At 41.2% G+C, this 20862-nt stretch overlaps 1 protein-coding gene across 1 annotated transcript in view; it reads left to right on the top strand.

Moving 5' to 3' along the window:
- The first annotated feature begins 14 nt into the window (after positions 1-14).
- LOC102807068 (rab proteins geranylgeranyltransferase component A 2-like) overlaps positions 15-20862 on the top strand; it is a 39017-nt gene continuing 18169 nt past the window's right edge. Inside the window, exons 1-7 of the mRNA XM_085497845.1 lie at positions 15-108; positions 9708-9774; positions 10572-10644; positions 11850-11980; positions 19213-19672; positions 20003-20119; positions 20215-20335. Coding sequence (XP_085353971.1) covers positions 60-108; positions 9708-9774; positions 10572-10644; positions 11850-11980; positions 19213-19672; positions 20003-20119; positions 20215-20335 — 1018 coding nt within the window. The 5' untranslated portion in view covers positions 15-59. The remainder of the gene's footprint in view (positions 109-9707; positions 9775-10571; positions 10645-11849; positions 11981-19212; positions 19673-20002; positions 20120-20214; positions 20336-20862) is intronic.

The raw sequence follows: 20862 nt of genomic DNA on the forward strand, positions 1-20862 counted from the left end.
ATCAAATGTATCGTTCTAATTTAGGCGAAAAAAGCAATGCGCATGCGTGCAGAAAAAAAATGGCTGACGAATTGCCTTCGGAATATGATGTTATCGTAATCGGAACAGGTAGGTTCCTCGTCAAGCTCTATTGGATTATTGTATAAACAGAGCAATATACTAAAGTATACTCTGTCCAGCTCATGCACTGTTTTTCTCCCTTTATTGATCCCTTGAGCTTCTTTTCAATACGCCATACTCAAACAACAACACTGCCATTTCCGGTTTGGCAGTGATTTAATCGATCAAAGATATTTCATTTACCTATCGCGATTTGCTGCTTCTGCATGAATCGCATGATATTGTTTACACCAGCAATCGTTCATTTACAGCACGTACATTTAATTACATTTATGTATTTAATTTGTTTTCTTGTTATGTTACATGTATGTACAGTAACACTGAGAGACTAATTGAATGTCGTCTAATGGCTAATGTTTTTCCTTCATTTATTTTATACAAAAATTGATGTAATCACGTTTTTAATATAGTGCTTTCATTTTTATTTTTCATGATAATTCACATTTTCCAAAATCTGACAAACTCACACAAAAAAAAAAAAAAAAACTAAAAGAAATTTGAGGCAGACATTCCAAATTGACAAGAAACTATCCATTATTCTATCATGTGATCAAATATTGTATGCATATGTAGGCTTCGTCTGTCGGTATACATGGCAGTATCAGTGTAAAGGTAGAGCAAAATATGAAACAGACAGAAACATGAAACTGACAGCATTGGAATAATGAAGCTGGAACAAAATCCATACATTGAATGCGTGATATAGGAAGCGATGTTTTCCTGATGAAATTAAAAACTGCTTCTTTAGTGTCAGGATTATTGACTGTTTCAACAGATCCCTGAATCAGTGGTGGATGGTGGATGTACCTTCTGGAGATTCCCTTAAAAACACAAAAAAACAACACTTAGACATGTACTCTATGGTGACTTGTTAGTTTTTTCGATAACACTCACACAATGTTAATCAGGCACATAATAATTTAAACTTTTTGTCATCAAATTTCAAAGGGATACTACAGACTATTTAGCCTTCCAAAGCTGAGGACTGGGGTAACCAAATGTAAATATGTTTATGTAGATTTGTGCACTTCAAATTTACAAAATTACAAAACAATAATATTATATTTTGACATGGACCATTCCATTTTGGATGCCTTTACTAGATGTACTATGCTGCTAACACTTTTTATTATCTCTGAGCACTTATGGTAGTTTATTTGAGTGTTTGTTCATATGGAGTTAATTCACTACGTTCAATTACCCACCATAGACTCCGGTCAGTCAAAATGACTATTTTGAACTGTAGGCATTAATCAGCGATTCTGCCGGTGACGGAGAGATAGAATCCAGGTCAGGGGAAGCCCCATGACCTCAAGATTCTTTTACCCCTTACGTCACGAACCCACGTGACCGAGGCCACCTGGCAGCGCCACAGGTAGCCGTCCTTCACTCTTAATTTCTCTCCGCCCAGGGTTCTCCCCAGGGCTTTTTAGCGCTGAGGTCCGCGGCGCTATACCTGTGAATCTCGGCGCTTCACTTGGGACCTCGGCGCTATGTGTTCCCACCTCGGCGCTTGATTTCATATTTGACATGCCAATATCAGATGTGAAAAATCTTTGTTCGCCACGTCGGTCGGCCCCGACCGTCACTCAAAATTAGTGACCACCACGGAAATGCTTCCGACGAGGACTATTGTCTGATTGTTAGTATAATTACGTACCGACCGACAGGCATCCTGTCAGTCGTGGATTATAATTTATAAACAATAGACCTAGTCGCACGATACGTAGCGGCTAGTCAAATTTGTGGAATTAGCACCTCTTTGTTTGTAAGTAAATACTTTCTGCGATAGACACAGTCTTTAGATTGAAAGCTAAAATTATTTCAAAATCAATTCCACCTCGATATAACATGGTCAAATCGGAGTTCACGATCAGTTCACGCTACTCAAGAAAAAAACAACGTGTTTATTGCGTGATTTGGTAAAATACATTTGAACTGTTATCATTGCGAATCATGTAAAAACTCTTCTTTCAAGACCTAATTTACCTTTTAAAAATTGCAAATCACCTATTTCGAAAGCTATCATGCAGTTGTCAATTGAAATCGATGCCAACACATCGTGCTCCGACATCGCTTTACTTCCGCAATGTAATCTTTATGATCACTACCATTCGGAAAACTTCTGGTTCTACCAGCATTACCATGCGGCATTTTGATTGGTTAATGGCATTCTTGACCCATCGGGTCAAAGGACACATGCTAATGTTTCACAAACATCATGGCGGGTCTGGTTTTTTTTACCGAAGCGATCAAGTGATCAAAAATAATCGCTCCCGATAAAAATAAGTCGGATTTTACTTACATTTCATATCAAAAAAAAAAAAAAAGTAAAATTTGTTGAGGAATTATTGCTATAACTGGTGTATAACATGGCCAAGTAAGTTATGTCACGTCGTAACTTTGATGATCGTTTTGAAGCTTTATTTGTTCGCTCATTACTGTAATTGTAAACGTTTTAGAAGTTGATGGTACGAATAATAAATTACAACAATACGTCAATTAATTACGTGATCGATTTTTTGAAGGAGAATGTTTTTGGGGTGAATAAAATTATGAGATTCGTGAACATAAATCTGGCTTAACGTTTTGAATGAGTTTCCTTCAACGTTTTACAAAACAATTAAATTGCAACAATAATTTATTTGTGTTTTTAGTCTGCAGCATTTGTATTTCGAGAATGTTTCAAACTCTTCTAAATTGTGAAACATAATGTGTTGATTCCATTAAAAAAAATATTTGCCCTGTGACTGAGCTCACTAATATTCATAATTGTAAATAAGTTCTGTTAATCAATGAAGGAAAGATATGTAAATGATATGCAAATTATTATGCAAATTAGCCCCGGCGCTATGCATTTTTTCTGGGGAGAACCCTGCCGCCTCGAGTGGAGATGAAATCTAGCGAGCTCTGCTGGATCGCCTGCTTTTTTTCCTGTCCGGATTTATAGCTTGGGTTGTTGCCGCTGCTCGGCATCCGACATGGTAGCTGGTAGGATAAGTTTTCCTTGTCTTTTTTTACCCTCGTGTCGTTTTCCCCTTTGTGTGTAGTATTTTTCACAGCAAAGAAATCAAAATCCGGCGCCACTACGTAGTCACATGTTGATTTCATGGCGGCACCTTTTACAACTGTAATTCGTTTCCCTCATGCATGTCGTCTTTTATTTTTAATGTATTTAGCAATATATAGGTGTAATGACAGCACCAGGGCTCGCTGCCGTTTTCTTTCCGGTCTCCTCGTGTTTCGAGTCGACCGTGCAGTGGTTATATTCAGAATTTACCAGCATAGAACCCGCATCCGAGATACTTTGTCGTAGCTACGTGCGGTTTCGGGGTTTTTGCGTGAAAGCGTGTTTTTTTCACTGGAGTTCTGAGGCCTGAGATTTTCTTTCAGAGCCATCAAGATCGCTGAGACTGACCGCGTCACAGCAAGGTCGCCCGTTTAGTAAACAAATCGGTTAAAGTGAGTTGCGTGTTTTGCATGAGTGGAAAGTCCTCACGCTCGGCTACCGGTACTTCATGTACCGGGACGTCGAGTAAGAGGCCCGACGGTGGAGGTACCGATATTTTTCTCGGTCTCCCCCGCTGATCGGAGGGCATCCTCACAGTCTGTTTTTTTCAGGCGGTTGTTTACCCGATTTTACCGGCTGCAGCGAGGCTGTGCTCCTGGAGGCTTTCCTCCTATGGGGGCCCGTTGCGGGTCTCTTTGTGGACCCTTCCTCGCACGGCACCGGGTTTGCCTCTGAGTTGAGGGCTTTGGTCGAAGGACTGTCGGGGCAATTGCGTCCCTGGCAGGCCGGGTAGATCAGACGCAGTCGGAGCGAGCTGTCTCCACTGTGTCCCCTCGGTGGGCAAGCAGGAAGAGACACGAAAGCATGTTTGCATTCAAAAACGTCTCTTCCGGGAACCTTAGTTCCCAGTCACGGCTCTCCCACTATTTTGGGGGGTGGCCGAGGCTCAGGCTAATTGCACCGGTCCTTCTCTGGATCCGCGGGCACTGAATGCCAACGGGGTGCTGGCAGCCAAGTTTCCGATCTCGGGGCAGGGCTTTCCGGGCAGGGCACGCGTTGATCCCCCCCCCACTTTCAGCCAGCTAGGGTTCGTCACGCGGTAACGGTACAACGGTAACGAATTTATCCTTGTGTCCGGTCTCCGCTGTGGGTTTTGACTCCTTTCTTACCGACCCACGGGCGTCCCCAGAGGGAACCAACCGTGTCATGAGACGCACAGTCGAACACGCTCCCTCTCACATATTTTAAGTTAAAGGAGACGCAGTTCACTCGCGTTGGATACAGCCGGTACTCCGGGCGGTCCCTCAGAGTCTTCCATCTGTATGACTCGGTGAGCCACGCTTTTGGGGTGAGGCGGAGTATCATCGATCCCAGTGATACGATGTATATACCCTCACCCTTGATCCTAAAGCGACCACCTAAGGTTGCTTCAACGCTTATGGGATCACTGGCATCGGGATCCAAAGCAACCCCGTCGGCACATCTCTCCCCTGTCCGTCTGAGTGCGGAGTGGGGCGCAGAGCACGCAAACGGTGTTGATGGGCGGCGTTGGTCAGCCGCGGAGGATGTAATGCTTAAGGCCCCCGGGTGGGGATAACGTTAGGCAACATTTCCCACTGGACCAAACGCTACCCGGGCGGTGTGTTTCGGGATCAGACCCCATAGCGTGGGATGAGACCAAAACACCCCCAACCAGATTCCAAGGCTCCTTCCCCAGACCCCAGTACCATGAATTTGGCAAACCGGGCAAAGGGGGATAGTCGCGTTCCATGGGTGTCTTTGCCAATTGAGGACGACCCATCTAGCCCTGAGGGCAGAGTTGCTTGAGCGCATTATTATGCGTGCCCAGCACTCTGGTGACCTTGGAGGCAGAACGCACCAGCCTCCTAGACCAGGCGACATTTTTACTGGTGGGCCACCGCACATCTACGTGCGACAACCCCTAGTGTTGCCTGGCTCGCTTGGCCAGGGCCACTACTGTGCTACGAGATGCGGCCTTAGACGCACGTGTTTTCGCCGACAAGCTGAGCCGGGGTACGTCCCCACCTCAGTGACGCAGACTGGACACCCTCCACCCTCTTTGTTCAGGGAATGGTGGGTACAGTCTCGGAGCTTCGGAGTGCAATGAATCACAGGGTTCAGATCGAATCCGCTAGCCAGTTGGTCCTGCCATAGGCAAGCGGAGGGCACCCCAAGCACAGAAAACACAACGCCCTAGGGCGTTGTCCGCTAGCCAGAGTCAGCCAGGAGGCAAGCGCCTATACCCTTCCATGGGAGGGAAGGGTAGTGGCGCGCCCCCAGGGAAGTAAGAGCCAGGTGGTGGCTCCTCACCCTCTCTGGGCGGACGTCTACCCGGCAGCAGGGGAAGCATGTTTGACGCTCACCTCTGCAACCGGGGGGACAGGCACATGTTCGGTGAGTGGCCAGGTCACAACTTAGTGACTACTTCAGGCCTTGGGGAACTCACCTCATGGGGGAAGGGAGCACCCCCACCCTCGCAACTGCCGAACACATGGCCACACATCCCTGTCGTACACAGATTGCGCCGGTGTAGTCCGGTTTGGAGACGGCGGGTGACCGATACCTGGACCTTTCCAGGTGGTGACATCCGTTTACGGCATATCGCTGAAATCTCCATTTCCCCCTGTCAGTGTCTCCCCTGTTGGGCACTGCCAGGGGACTCCTGCAAGGCGGAAGCAATCAGACAGGAAGTACTTAGCAGTTTGCTGGGGAAAGACGCCATACACAGGGTACATCAGCCGGAACTAAGTCCAGGCTTCTACCCAAATGTGTTTGTAGTACCAAATCTACAAGTGGCAGGCGTCCAGTTTTGGACCTAGACAGACTGAATCAGTACGTGCCCCTCGATCGGTTCCACATGGAGTCACCATTCAGGTTCTTCTCTCCATCCACCGTTTTGACTGGCTAGCCCTGCTAGACTTAAGCGGGGCCTACCTGCACGTACTGATGCACCTAGCGAGTTGCCATCTCCTTCGAATCGCCCAGCTGGGCCAAGTATTCGAACTTCGGTGCCCCCCACCCCACCCCCGTTCGGGTTAGGCACAGCGGCCTACGTGTTCACCAGAGAGATGAAACAGGTAGTGCTGCTGCTTCACCAGATGTCGGTACACCTCAATCCGTACCCAGACTACTGGTTACCAACAACCCGGGCAAGGGGTAATAGCCAAACGCATCAGGCTAACACAGGATTTACTTCACCAGTTGGGCTCGTTAGTAAATCGACAAGTCCCACCTCGAGCCAACGCGCAGTTGGTGTCCCTGGGCATGGAGTTTTGACACAGAGGTAAGCTTGGCTTAGCTATTTCAAGCATATTGCTTAGCGCTAAGCAGCCTAGCCGAATGCCTAGTCAGCGTTCCCTCGGTGTCCCTCCGTGAACTAATGCGGATCATCGGAATGATGACCTCGGTTCGAAGGATCGTTCCCCAGGCCGCACTACGCAGCCGCCCGGTATAACGCTTGTTATAACGCCAAGCTCTCCTATGGGAACTAGATAGGCAGGTTTCGATCTCGGACCAAGTGAAGGAAGCCCTGCCCTGGTGGTCGTCACTGACCAACTTCGGGCAGAGGGGCCCCCTTGGACCCGCTCGCCGCAGGTATGACTCTGGTAACAAATGCCTCCCCCCAGGGTTGGGGAGCGCATCTATTGGACGAACAAGCCCAAGGATATGGCTCCCGCATAGTTTTGGGACCACCATAACAACCGGCTCGAACTGTGAGCAGTGTACTTAGCACTACCACGCTTTCTACCCGTAGTTTGAGACCACAGAGTCCTGCTCCGCACAGACAACGCAGCGGTGGTCTCCTTCAAGAAGGAGGGGGGGACGCATTCCCCATCGTTGTCAGTTCTAGCGGAGCAAAATCCTCCTTTGGTGCCTGGAATACAATGTGGAGCTAACCGCACACCACCTTCCAGGGGTGAGGAACAGTCTGGCGACGCCCTTTCAGGGCAACTCCGTCTCCAGAACACGGAGTGGCTGATACCCCAGTGGGTAGCCTCCAGGCTGTTTCGGCTGTGGACGGTCCAGGGTTAGACCGTTTGCCGCACCCCGGAACACCAAGCTCCCGACGTACGTAACACTCCTGCTGACTCAAGGAGCCTGGACCAGGGTCACTTTGCTACCCCGCGGATCCACTTAGTTGTGTACGCTTTTCCTCCCTTCCCGCTAGTCCACCGGGCACCGGAGAAGACTTCGACAGGTGCACACCTGCATATTATCATTGGTCGCACCCAATTGGCCAAACAGGGCCTAGTTTCCACTTCTGTCGGAAATGATAGTCGAAACACCAGCAGTGCTTCCGGACTTACCGGACATGCCGTCCCAACCAGACGGCGCACTACCACGAGCCCAGCGGGTATCACTTACCTGCATAGAGGCTCTCATTAGACCCGCACATACGAAAGCTTTATCTGAGCGGGCTGCCAACGTCCTGGCCAGGGCGAACTGGGATTCCACCAATGCAGCCTACATTTCTAGGCTGCGAGCATACACTGGTTAGTGTAGCGGAAGGGAGATTGATCGATACCGTCCCTCTATTGGCCAGGTAGCAGGCTCCTTCGTCCACCTGTTTGACGAAGTGGGTTTGTCCTACGCAGCGATCGTTGGCTACAGGTCAGCCTTGTGCCCCACCATTCAAACGTACGGGAACAAGACTAACCGATTGTCCCACTATTAGGAGACTATTTACTGCTTTCCAGACGCTGAGACCCCATGCAAGGGAACTGCCCAACTGGGACTTGTCAGCTGTGTTGTCTGCTCTAAGCAGACCGCCTTTTGAGCCTCTCCAATCAGCACCACTCAATTTTTTGATGTGGAAAATAGTCTTCCTACTGGCCCTCGCCTCAGGTAGGCGCCGGTCAAAGCTAGGCGCGCACTATCCTTTGCGGACGGTTGTGCCGCTTTTATGGGCGATCAAGTTGTACTAAGACACGAATCGGGTTCTCGCCAAGAACCAAATCCCAGGACACGATCCTCAACCGATCGTCATCCCCCGGCTGGCAAATATTGTCAGTCCGGAGGATCAGGAGGAATTGCTTCTCTGCCCGGTCCAAGCGCTGAGTTGCTACGAGAACCGTACCAGGTTTTCTAGACGGGGAACCAAACACATGTTTTTGTGTTACGGCCCTGACAAGCGGGATAAGCCGGTTTCCCTGACTTCCATCCCCAGGTGGATTACTGCGACTGTACTGGAGGTCTATAATACGCTATCCTCCTCAACACAGACCTTGCAGAGACACCAAGTACAAGAACATGAGGTCCGTGCGATTGCTAACTCACTAGCGCTAGCGTCAGGTGCCCCCCTCAAACACATTCTGAGGGCAGGCTTCTGGAGAACGCAGAACGTCTTCATCAACTACTACCTAGGACACACCCAATCTATTGAGCAGGGTCTCTTCAGGTTAGGCCCCGTCGTAGCATGTCAGGCCTTGTTTGCTGACCCAGCCCGAACGACTGCAGGGGCCTCTGCGCATAGGCGATAAGTCAGTCTCTGCATTTTTGCGGGCAGATTGTCTGTTCCACTAGCACTTCCTGGAAGCTCCCAGGTTTCGCTTCTGTCGACCTACGCCCTCATGCGAACTGTTTCGGTCCTACTTCAAGCTTATCACCCCCGAGTTCGGCTTGGGTCTAGCTTTCTCGGGCACACCGAACCCTGTCACCACAGCAGCATTGGCTTCTTGCTTCTGGGACAGCACAGGCATGGTAAGACACCACCCTTCTTGGGTCTTAACTTAGGTTTTTGGGTTTGTTTTTCATCCCGGACTGGGGGAAAGTCTTTCATCATTCTCCTTTTTTTTCTGTTTGCTCGGAAAAACCCGCCACCTATCTGTGTCTGACTCTGCCTACAGTTCAAAATAGTCATTTTGACTGACCGGAGTCTATGGTGGGTAATTGAACGTAGTGAATTTAGGCGAGGGTTCTCCGAACCCGCCTATTCACATATTTCATACCCACCATAGACTCCGGGTCCCCCCCAACCTCCCCACTCTTTCCGTCACGTTGGTCTAAGTCCTCGAGGCGGAGAGAAAGGAACCAGAGTGAAGGACGGCTACCTGTGGCGCTGCCAGGTGGCCTCGGTCACGTGGGTTCGTGACGTAAGGGGTAAAAGAATCTTGAGGTCATGGGGCTTCCCCTGACCTGGATTCTATCTCTCCGTCACCGGCAGAATCGCTGATTAAGGCCTACAGTTCAAAATAGTCATTTTGACTGACCGGAGTCTATGGTGGGTATGAACTATGTGAATAGGCGGGTTCGGAGAACCCTCGCCTAATTTTGCAGATTGCATCGTGAAAATTGTAAAGACATTCACACAATATTATACTGAATACATTGCATACTGGATCTGATTAACATATTTAATTAATGACCTCATTAAAAATGCATTAATATCTTATCTGGAACACTGTGCTACAAGCTATAAAGCTGTGCTATAAAGATAAAGGTAATCTACCATGTCCAATTCAATTATGAACAATTATTAAGGATTATATTATAATAACCTATAACCATTTTCTTTATATTATAACATCTCTGATGGCTTTCTTGTTTCTTCTTGCAGGTGTTCCAGAGAGTATATTGGCTGCAGCTTTAGCAAGAATTGGTCAAGGTGTTCTGCACATTGATAGGTAAACTAATCATCTAACGTTTCTTTTGATGTCCATGGTTGAAATTTGCACGCGATTTCATGTTCTGCATTATAAAAGATGTGCAGTCATTCCCATCTGAACAATTTTCAGAAAAGTTTGAATCACTCAATTGTACGCGACAAGCCTTGTCAACCTTTTCACCACCAGTTCCCTCTTTTCATCACAAATTCACAAAATAGTCTTGCTTATAGTTCGCACTTTCCTTCAGAAGATCGGGACGAAAAAAGACAAATTTTTTGAGTAAAAATGATTGTGACTTATTCAGATTTGAGCAGCGTGTTTGTTGACAGGTTGACCATTTCAAATTCTGCTTTGTATACTGTAAAACATGTTTAAATAGCTACATGCCATTTTAGCGAATTTGACTCAATACATGAATTAACAGAATCTTAATTTAGCTAAAGTGTTAAAAATCTCATTGTGAGAATATACTTTATTTTAAATTAGCGACATCTTGAATTAGTGAGCTAAAAAGACACGTTTCACAGTATATATATATATGCCTTGATTCAACTACCAAATGAGACATAGCTATGAAAAACATAACACAAAAATAAGTATTGGTATCGGTATCAGTATCTTATGTATTACATGCAACTCCTTGTATATAAAACAAACATGCTGTTCAGTGTTTGGTTGTAATTTGCTTCACAATTACATGTACATGTATAACTGAAAGTACATAATATAAACGTTTACATTGTTTTGACATTTTGTAATATGTGAAAGTTACGCTATAAAAGTCTTACACATATTTACATGTTTATATGTTTTAGGAATGACTACTATGGGAGTGACTGGGCTACATTTAACTTTGATGGACTGGAGAAATGGATTGAAAGAAACAAGGTCAGTCAAAATCTTATTGTCTTGTTAGATTACTGCGGATTGTTTTCGCTAACTTTTCCTGAAAGAATAAATTTGAAAATCAGAAATTCATTGGTACATATGGTACCGTACTCACTCATCAGAATCGCTGAAAGTAAATTAAATAAAATGTAAAATCTGTGAAATCATCAATTCTTCAAATATTTAATTTCATTATTTTGATATTCACTGGGTTTTGAAAATGCAGATTTTCTCAGTTAAAACAACAAGTTCCATTGTGTTTTTACAGGTTCACTGTAAATTTAAAACCCATTGAATAATAAAAGTTTACAATAAGCACTGGCATGCTATATTCCATGAAAATAATGTATTGTACACTAATTGTTCTGAAAGATTGTCTTACATTATCATAACAGTTTTGTTTATGTCTTTTATTATGATAATTACTTACTTATATTTGCAAAGGGGAAATGCCAATCTTTTCAAGGTTGCCAGCCTTCCTGCAAAAGCTTATCTATAAACAACTTATACCACTAAAACTCATCATGTGAGCAACTTTTCTTGTAATTTTAAACCATTTTGCTGATTATGGAAGTTATGTGTGTCTTTGGTCTCTGAGTTTCATTTTACCAATAAACTTTGTTGTGACTCATCGTTTTCCATGGATGGAATTGGTTGTTTGTTATGGATGTTGTTGTATGACTTTTCAAGCACTGCCTCACAGTACCAACATCTCCTGAGTGCCGTATTCACAGCAAAATTAATTTCAAAGTGATTTTATCAGTCTCGGTTGGTCTATCTTGAGTTTAGTGATAATTGCCTGGAATTTCAATGTAGTGCATTACTATTAAAATGTTTATTTGTTTCAATGTTCCCCCGCAAACCAAATCAAGCTTCACACTTCTTTTCATTCAGCTGGCAAGTGTTAGTGTGGCTTGGTTTGGTTTGATGTGTTAATTAAAAAAAAGCTTTGAAAATAGTAAATGTGATCATGCTCATCAGTCAAAGTAAACTGTTTCAGAGTTGCGGCCATGTTTTGATCCAAAATTTTGAAAAGGTGGTACAACAAATTACGCAGATTTATTTCATGACTGGTGACAACAATTTTTAATATTCAAAGGTTAAACAAACAAGCTTTACATGTTTGGTATGTGTACATTGAACTTGACATTCATGGTCATGTATTAAAGTGAGTGTAATTTATATGGTAATATCTTTCCTGATAGGAGGCAGAAGAAAATGAAGAAACAAAGGAAGTAGATCTTAGTAATTCTGAAGTTGAGGATGGTGAAAACTTGGTCCATATGCCGTCACAGGGCAAGACGATCAGTAACATAGAAGTCCATTCTTACATCAAGTAAGTAACAATAGTTTTTTTGTTAGACAAATTGTTGGGGTGTTTATTTTAAACTTTTTAGTCCCCGTTCGGACGTAGTCCGAAAACGGGGACTTATGTTTTGCCCTGTGTGCGTCCGTGCGTCCGTGATCACCTGTATCTCGAACATGCATGGACCGATTAAGTTCAAACTTCACTCATACATCACACATTATATGGGACATATGCACATGCATTTTTTTCATGATCCGATTAACGATAGCCGAATAGCGGCCATTTTAAGGCTGAAAATGCATCAAAATTGCACATTTTCACCATTCCGGACCCGGATCTCAGTTATGCATGGACGGATTTTATTCAAATTCGATACATACATTAAACATAATAGGACCTTGGTGCACGTCATTTTTGACTCCCATGTGCGAAGCACAAAATGGGAGTCTTTGCAGTTAGTGTGTCTGTATGTGTGTATGTGTATATGTGTGTATGTGTGTATGTGTGTATGTGTGTATGTGTGTGTGTATGTGTGTATGTGTGTCCGACTGTTCCACTGCTATCTCAAGAACCATACATTGGGTTTTGATGAAACTTGGTGCATAGATGCTCTGGGCCAATGCGCAGATTTGATTAGGTTTTGGTAAAAATCCATGCTCGTTAATTACCTAATTTGCATTATAATTAGCTAATTTTTAGCTGTTCTATGACTGTTCCACTGATATCTAAAGAACCACTCATTGGATTTTGATGAAACTTGGTACATAGATGCTCTGAACATATGCGCAGATTTGATTAATTTTTAGTAAAAATCCGTGCATGTTAATTACCTAATTTGCATGATAATTAGCTATTTTTTAGTGGTTCCATGACTGTTCCACTGATATCTAAACAACCACTCATTGGATTTTGATGAAACTTGGTACATAGATGCTCTGAACTAATGCTAGGTTTTGATTAGTTTTTGGTAATAATCCGTGGATACTAATTACCTAATTTGCATAATGATTAGTCAATTTTCGGTTTTTCCACTGATATCTCAAGTACTAATCATCACATTTCAATGAAACTTGGTACATAGATGTCATACGACACTGCACAGACCTGATAGTTTTTATGGTAATATCAGTACATATATAATTACCTAATTTGCATAATTAATTAATTTTCAGCATTTGATATAAGTAGTTAGCATTACATTTCAATGAAACTTGGTACTTACATACTCAAGGACTATGCAGAGATTGATTGTTTTCGATAAATATTTGTGCATATTAATCACCTAATTTGCATAATTAGTTAATTTTCAGCTTTTCCACGGGTATCTCAAGTACTAATCATCGCATTTCAATGAAACTTGGTACATAGATCCTTTAGGACTATGCAGAGACCTGATTAGTTTTAAGGTAAATAATTGTGCATATTAATTACCTAATTTGCATAATTAATTTTCAGCTTTTCTACTGATATCTAAAGTACTAATCATCACATTTCAATGAATCTAGAATTATGCAGACCCAATTAGTTTCCGGTAAATATTTGTGCATATTAATCACCCAATTTGCATAATTAACCAACTTTCACACTGATATCTCAGGTACTATACATCACATATCAATGAATGTACATGGATGCTGTAGGACAATAGACAGACCTGAATAATTGTGGGTTAAAATCTGTACATATTAATTACCTAATTTGCATAATTAACCAATTTTAAGCTTTCACACTGATATCTAAAGTACCGTAAAAACTTTAAAATTTCGACCGGTTTTAAATAATTGGTGTTAGAAATGTGACGTGTTTTTAGAGTCAAAATTAAGGTGCATTTTCGGACGGTCGAATTTTTCAGAATAGAAATCAGCAAATGAAAAAATTGGGATGATAGACAGTGTGCTTCATTAGTTTTTAAAAAATGCAATGTCCATCAATTGACGTAAACTTTCTCATGTTTCACGGTAAAAGCGAAGGTCGTGGCCGAGTTGTAACTCAAAATCTAAACAAAGTCATCAATCAGTGAGTATTATGACAAGCAAAACAAAACATCAAGACGCGGAGAAGAGGTCAGCACAAAACTAATAGGTCAAAAGACAAAGCTGTCTCGCACTACCTAGGAAAACTTGCGAATGTTCGAAGTACAGTTACCCATTGGACAAAAGATACATGGAAGTTTAGCAAACTATCTCCCCGACCCAGTGCAATGTATACGGTTAGAATCAAAGCTCACGTGTCCCTTATTTGAGGGACCAAATTCTGCCGTAAATTCGCCCTTGGATTAAAAAATAAAATGGGATTTAAGAAAATAAAATGGGACTTTTAAGGTGTATTTTGGCGTCATTTTTCGGACATTTCAATCAATCCTGCCGGCTAAAATAGAGTAAGTTTTACCGTAGTCATTGACGTCTGTCTATTCAAGAGTACACTTGTATGATTTTTATCGTGACTAGCGTGAGCGGGTAAGCTTCCTTTCGAGAATGAGCTGTTATCACTGTGAACAATGTTAAATTATTCTTCAGATGACCAGTTTATTTTTTAAAAACAACAAATTTTTTTATTTAAAAAAAATCATGCCGTTTTCGCATCAAAATCCAAGCCAAAATATCGTACTACAACATCAATCTCTTCCGCATTGCGTTCAATAACATTAACATATTTAAATAAGCTATGGTAATTTGAACACGTTGGCATCATCCAGCTTTTTGATTGGTTAATTAGCGATTTGACCTATTTGACCTAAGAGAACATGGCGGATATCCTACAGCATCAAACGTTTATACGAGACCGGAATCATTCGCTTACGATGAAACTAAGTTGACTTTTATTTGTATTTCATAACCATTCAACAAATTTATTTTGTGTACATTATTATAATCACTACTGAGTACAGTAATAATCAACAATTCAGAAACGCAGCATGCCGAGATTTTTGTGTTCGTTTTTATTTGAAACTTCGTTTATTTAGAATATATTTTCGTTACCAATAAAATAAAAATCTCTCAGTCAATCAGAAACCCGGATTCATGCCTTCGAGGAAGGTCCCGTTTGAACGCTCACATCGTTTTTTTTTTCGTTTGGGGGAAAACTAAAACTGGTCGCAATTTTCGAATAAGAATGAGTCGGCAATTTTTAGTGGAGTCGAAAATTTGGAGGTAAATAAAACACCGAAACCCGGCAAATAAATAGGCGGTCGAATTTTTAGAGGGGTCAAAATTTTGGAGTACTAATTATTCCATTTCAATGAAACTTAGTACAAAGATGCTCTAGGACAATGTACAAACCTAATTAGTTTGGGGTCAAAATCTGTTCATATTAATTCCCTAATAAGCATAATAATTCATAATTTTTTGGTTCTAATCACATTTCAATTAAACTTGGAGACATAGATTTTCTGTTACATTGCGCAGACCTCATTAGTTTTACACTCAAATCTGGTAATATTAATTTTCTGATTTGCATAATTAGTTTTCAGCTAAGTAATTTCGAATTATATTTAATGTGTTTCCAATACTCTCAGCACATGGGAGTTCTTTCTAAGCTTTCTTTGATTTTTGGGATGATCGGGTTTGGAATGGCCGACTGGCGGCCATTTTGTTTTAAAGAATTCAGTTCTGGATCCGTATCTGAGACATGCCTGAATTGATCGAGTTCAAACTTCACACACACAAGGTACATCATGTCACAAATATGTATGTGCATTTGTTTCATGATCTCATTAACGATAACCAAATGGGGGCCGCTTTAAGGCCGAAAATGCATTGAAATCGCACATTTTCACCATTCCGGACCTGGATCTCAGTTATGCATGGACGGATTTTGTTCAAATTTGGTACATACATTAAACATAATACGACCTTGATGCGCGTCATTTTTTTTTCCGGATCAAGTTCGAAATGGCCGACTGGCGGCCATTTTGTTTTAAAAAATTTAGTTCTTGATCCGTATCTGAGACATGCCTGGATTGATCGAGTTCAAACTTCACACACACAAGGTACATCATGTCACAAATATGTATGTGCATTTGTTTCATGATCTCATTAACGATAGCCAAATGGCGGCTGCTTTAAGGCCGAAAATGCATTGAAATCGCACATTTTCACCATTCCGGACCCGGATCTCAGTTATGCATAGACTGATTAGCCTTCGCAGACGAAGTCTGCCGAAGGCTTATAGATTGGGTTCTGTCCATCCGTCCGTCCGTTTGTCCGTCTTTTACCTCTTATAACTTTGATATGCTCTGTCCAATTTTTTTCCAAATTGGTGCAAATGTATATCTCAATGTCATACATATGCACGCCAAGTATTTTTTTGATTCGCCAAAGTTTCATTGTTTTTCTGTGATTTTCTACATTTTACTAATACAAATGCCGAAATTTGCCGGAAAAATCCGAGTTTTAACGACATCTCGCAAGAGAACTGGCATACCGTATTGCGCATGCGCCAGTCCAACCGCTGAGGAAATCGGCGGCAATTTCGTCTGAGGATATTTTATTCCGGGCTGTATCTTTCTTTGCACAAGGCTTACATAGATTAAATTCTATCTCAAAGGTAAGAAACTGTGCTTATGGTATTTATTATGAACTTTGATTTATCCTTTTGTGTCCTGACTTTAGTGAGAAACTAGCGATCGCACAGTGTCACATTTTGCCAGAAAAACAGTCCTGCTATTAGTTCAAGAACTGGTTATGAAACGTGTAAATCGAAAGTTTATCTCGTCATTTAGGAGGCTTGGGAATAACGTTTGGCATATAAAATACTGGAATAATAAAAACGTAAAAGTTTAGAACACGCTGATCGTGATTCTGTTATGTACGATTGCTATTTCCGGTGTTCATTGGCAACTGCAGCAGATTGAAACATGGTTTCGTGACGACACATTAGACTAGAATTATCGAGAAAACACAAGTCAAGTTCGGCCAACCGTGACTGCTTGAAAGCAATGATGAAATTGAAAAGTACTTTAATTCAATATCAATGAATCTATCATCACTTTTAAATTACTTTTGAAGTAAATATGATACCCGAGTGCGTTATTGCACTCGTGACCGGGAGCTCCATGCGGTGTTGGAAGTTTATCAGTAAATCGAACCTCTGTCAACAGAGACACATTTTCCCAATCAGCTATTTATTTCGGTACTGAAGTCAGGGTAGCAATTTCAATGTTTAGCTACCATAATTTATCTCCATTATGAGCAGGAAAATAAATTACGGACCTCGATTGAGACGGATTTAACGGCGGCCATGTTTTTAAGGGATATGTGAAATAATATTAGGGAGGGGGTCAAATTCACGTAATCCTCAATTTTAATGATGTTGACTTAATATTAAATTTTTTTTTTTTCAAAACTCCGGATATTATTTTATATAATATTTTAATACAACTACAATATGTTAATTAGTATGCAAATTAATATGCAAATTAGCAGCCAATCTGAGACAATGCAATCCAGTTCAAAGGAAATTTGACATACACTTAGGTTGCATGATCACTACCTCTGCTGATTAGTTTTTTATGCACTTCTATCTGTTTTTATATTAAATGTATTTTTTTGTATTTTTCTCAATAGTTTTTTTTATTACTTTTGATAGCTTGGCATCCATTTGGTACAGCTCAAGTGAAATTTTCGGCACAAGTACTCTGGCTTTTTGCACATTCTTAAAATTTTATTTTTGCAGAATCCTGTGAATATTAATTTGACAACTTTGGAGAGTGGAAACTGTTGAATTAGTTCATCCTAGACTTTCGTAGAACATGTTTAAAATAGTACAGTGTGAACTGCAATTTCTTTCTGGCTGGTATAAATTTATTAAGTAATATTTTTTCGTACTAAAAAGACTCAAATATCTTTTTTAATTAAATCTAACAGCCAATGGGAGCACATATGCTACAACCTCTGCTTACTTTTGACTAAATGTTCTTTTTTTTTTTCAGGTGCAGAGCCAGATTTTATTCTCAGAAAGCAAAGGCACTGGAACTACATGTATTACAAAAACATACCGGTACTAAAATGCCATAGAAATCATGTTTGCCAATTTATGTCCATGCAACTTTAGAATGACAACTAGCGAAAGCAGTGTCATTCATGACTTGTTTTGTTCAAATTTGGTACATACATTAAACATAATAGGACCTTGATGCACGTCATTTTTTTTTGGATCTAGTTCGAAATGGCCGACTGGCAGCCATTTTGTTTTAAAGAATTCAGTTCTGGATCCGTATCCGAGACATGTCTGGATTGATCAAGTTCAAACTTCACACACACATGGTACATCATGTCACAAATAGATACATGTATGTGCATTTGTTTCATGATCCGCTTAACAATAGCTGAATGATGGCCATTTTAAGGCCGAAAATGCATCAAAATCACGTATTTTCACAATTCCGGAACCGGATCTCAGTCATGCATGGATGGATTTTGTTCAGATTTAGTAAAATCTGTTGTACATATGCAGGTGCATTTCGATCATGATCTGCTTTGAATGTATATGTCACTCAAATATGAACGGAACGGGAACGTGTCATTGACAATGACTTGTTTTTGCATTGATTGCTATAATGTGTAGATCTACATATCCATATCATGAAAGTTAGCTCAGTGAAATATGCTGAAAACTCCTATATTGTGATTGATGTGAATCCCAATACTGTGTCAAATGTTCAGCTAATTATATATTTTCATTTTTTTCACAAATTTAGTGAATTCCCCTCTTATCTTGTTTAATTCACATATGGATATCATGGTGTCACAAATTCATATTTTGTCTGGCTTTGTTAGTGATTATGAAATTAAAAAAATGCATATAACATTTAAAATTGGCTCAAAGTTCAACGTTCCTTAAAGGCCCGTGTAGGGCTCATATTGAGCTCTAAATAAGTGGACACTTGTTGCTGTCAAGTCCAGCTGTTTAGTGACATTCAACATGTGTGAAGATTTCATCCGTGAAAGGTGAAAATTTTCAAACTGGAAAACACACAACCATTATCAAGGATTCTTGTGTGATCTGGTCTCCAAAACTCTTTGCTATTGCTTGGGCAGAACCTCGCAAGATTTCGATACTCTTCCAGTCACCATTGTTCTGTGTTCTCCCCAGAGCATTGAGTAGGAATTCTCAACTGTTTTATTTTGAATAAACAATAAAACCAATTTAGCATAACAATGAATACAATAGATATCATTAACATACTCAATTGTTATGCAAATTGTCTGATACTCTATGCATATTTTCAAGGGAGAACATGTTTATTATTTTCTTGTCAGGGAGAAAAATGAAAACCCAGAAGTGTCGGAAGTTGAACCGTGCTTAGCAGTTGAGCCTGAACCTTGTCCCATCATTCCAGAAGATTCCGAACAGGTTACCATGGGCGAGAGTTCTGTACATTTTGAATTTGAAGCCTCTTCGGAGGACACTGATGAGAAACATGGTGAACAAGATGTTGCTGTGGAAACGACTTCAGTGAATGCTGCAGAAGAGAAAAGTAATGAACATGAAAGTGAACAGACTAAATCTAATGGTCAATCTAAGGACTTTGACAGTAATGGCACATGTGCAGAGCAAAGTGATAAAACTGCTCCGGATGTGACAGATGCTGAATCTACTCCAGAACCAAGTGCAATAAAGTGTGAAGAAGTGAAGGAAGCAAATACAAAGACGAGAGAATTTACATTGGAGGATTTCAAGCGTGACTGGAGAAGATTTAACATAGACATAGCGCCTAAGGTACGCTGTAAATCGTTATATTTCAATAACTGCAAATTTAGCGCCTCACTAGTTTATCCCCATCGCACGCTTTCTGCAGGTACACAGGCCACGATGAATGGAAAGTCACTTATCCGGTTATGCATATTATTTTCTGTATTTTTGTTTGAATGTACCAGTACATTGCAGCTAATCTTTCAAACTATTTTAAACTGGAATCCTGTCTAAACTTTAGATATTTATAAATTTTCATATTTTAAAATGATTTCGGCATGCATTTCCCCTTCATCAGTATCCAGATTAAAAAATTTATGGATATTTAGTAATCCTGATGTTGATTTATTTTCACAGATGCTATTTTCACGGGGTTCGTTGGTTGAGTTACTGATCTCATCCAATATTAGTAGATATGCTGAATTCAAGTGTGTTACAAGTATACTAACGTACCTCAATGACAGGATAGAACAGGTGAGACTACAAACATGTTCCTGATGCCTTGTACCTTAGATGTATGAAATTTCTCATACTTCAACTGTGACAAAGAATTTTGTTTTCATTTTCAGGTGCCTTGTTCAAGGTCAGATGTTTTCAGCAGTAAATTTGTCAGTATGCTGGAAAAAAGAATGCTGATGAAGTTTATCGAGTTTTCTTTATCCTATGAGAGCCACACAGAGCAATATGAAGGTGAGAGTGACTTGGTTTTGTCCATGATATACCGGTAATTCCATACGTAAGAAGTGTTTTTGGCTTGAGTGAAACTTTCGTTAACCAGGGGTAGAACCGGTAATAAGGCTTAGAATTTGGAATCTATGTTGGCCACATTTTAGAGCAAGTCAAAAAGTAGTGTAGAAAACAGTCAGTAGCCGGTTAAAACAATTACCTACTTTGAATAGAATATTGCCTAGTTTTTTTTTTTTGTTTTACAGTTTTTTGTTGTTTTTTTTTGGGGGGGTGGCTAAAAACAAAAAAAAATTAGTACCGGTACATGTGAACAGACATTGACTTTTCATTTTTGTTGGTACAGTACCAACTACATTGCTGTTTTTGTTTTGTTTTGTTTTTCTACATCAAAGAGACCAAGCCTAGACGTTTTTAGAAAAGTCAGAATAAAGCAGGATAGAATGAAAGATGGAGAATGATTCAGAGAGGAATTGTCAGGATATACATGTAAGAGTAAAGTAGTGATGGCACTTCTGAAAACAACAAGGAAG

This window comes from Saccoglossus kowalevskii, chromosome 4 (assembly GCF_978046115.1).
Source record: "Saccoglossus kowalevskii chromosome 4, keSacKowa6.1, whole genome shotgun sequence".
In the NCBI taxonomy this organism is placed as follows: Eukaryota; Metazoa; Hemichordata; class Enteropneusta; family Harrimaniidae; genus Saccoglossus; species Saccoglossus kowalevskii.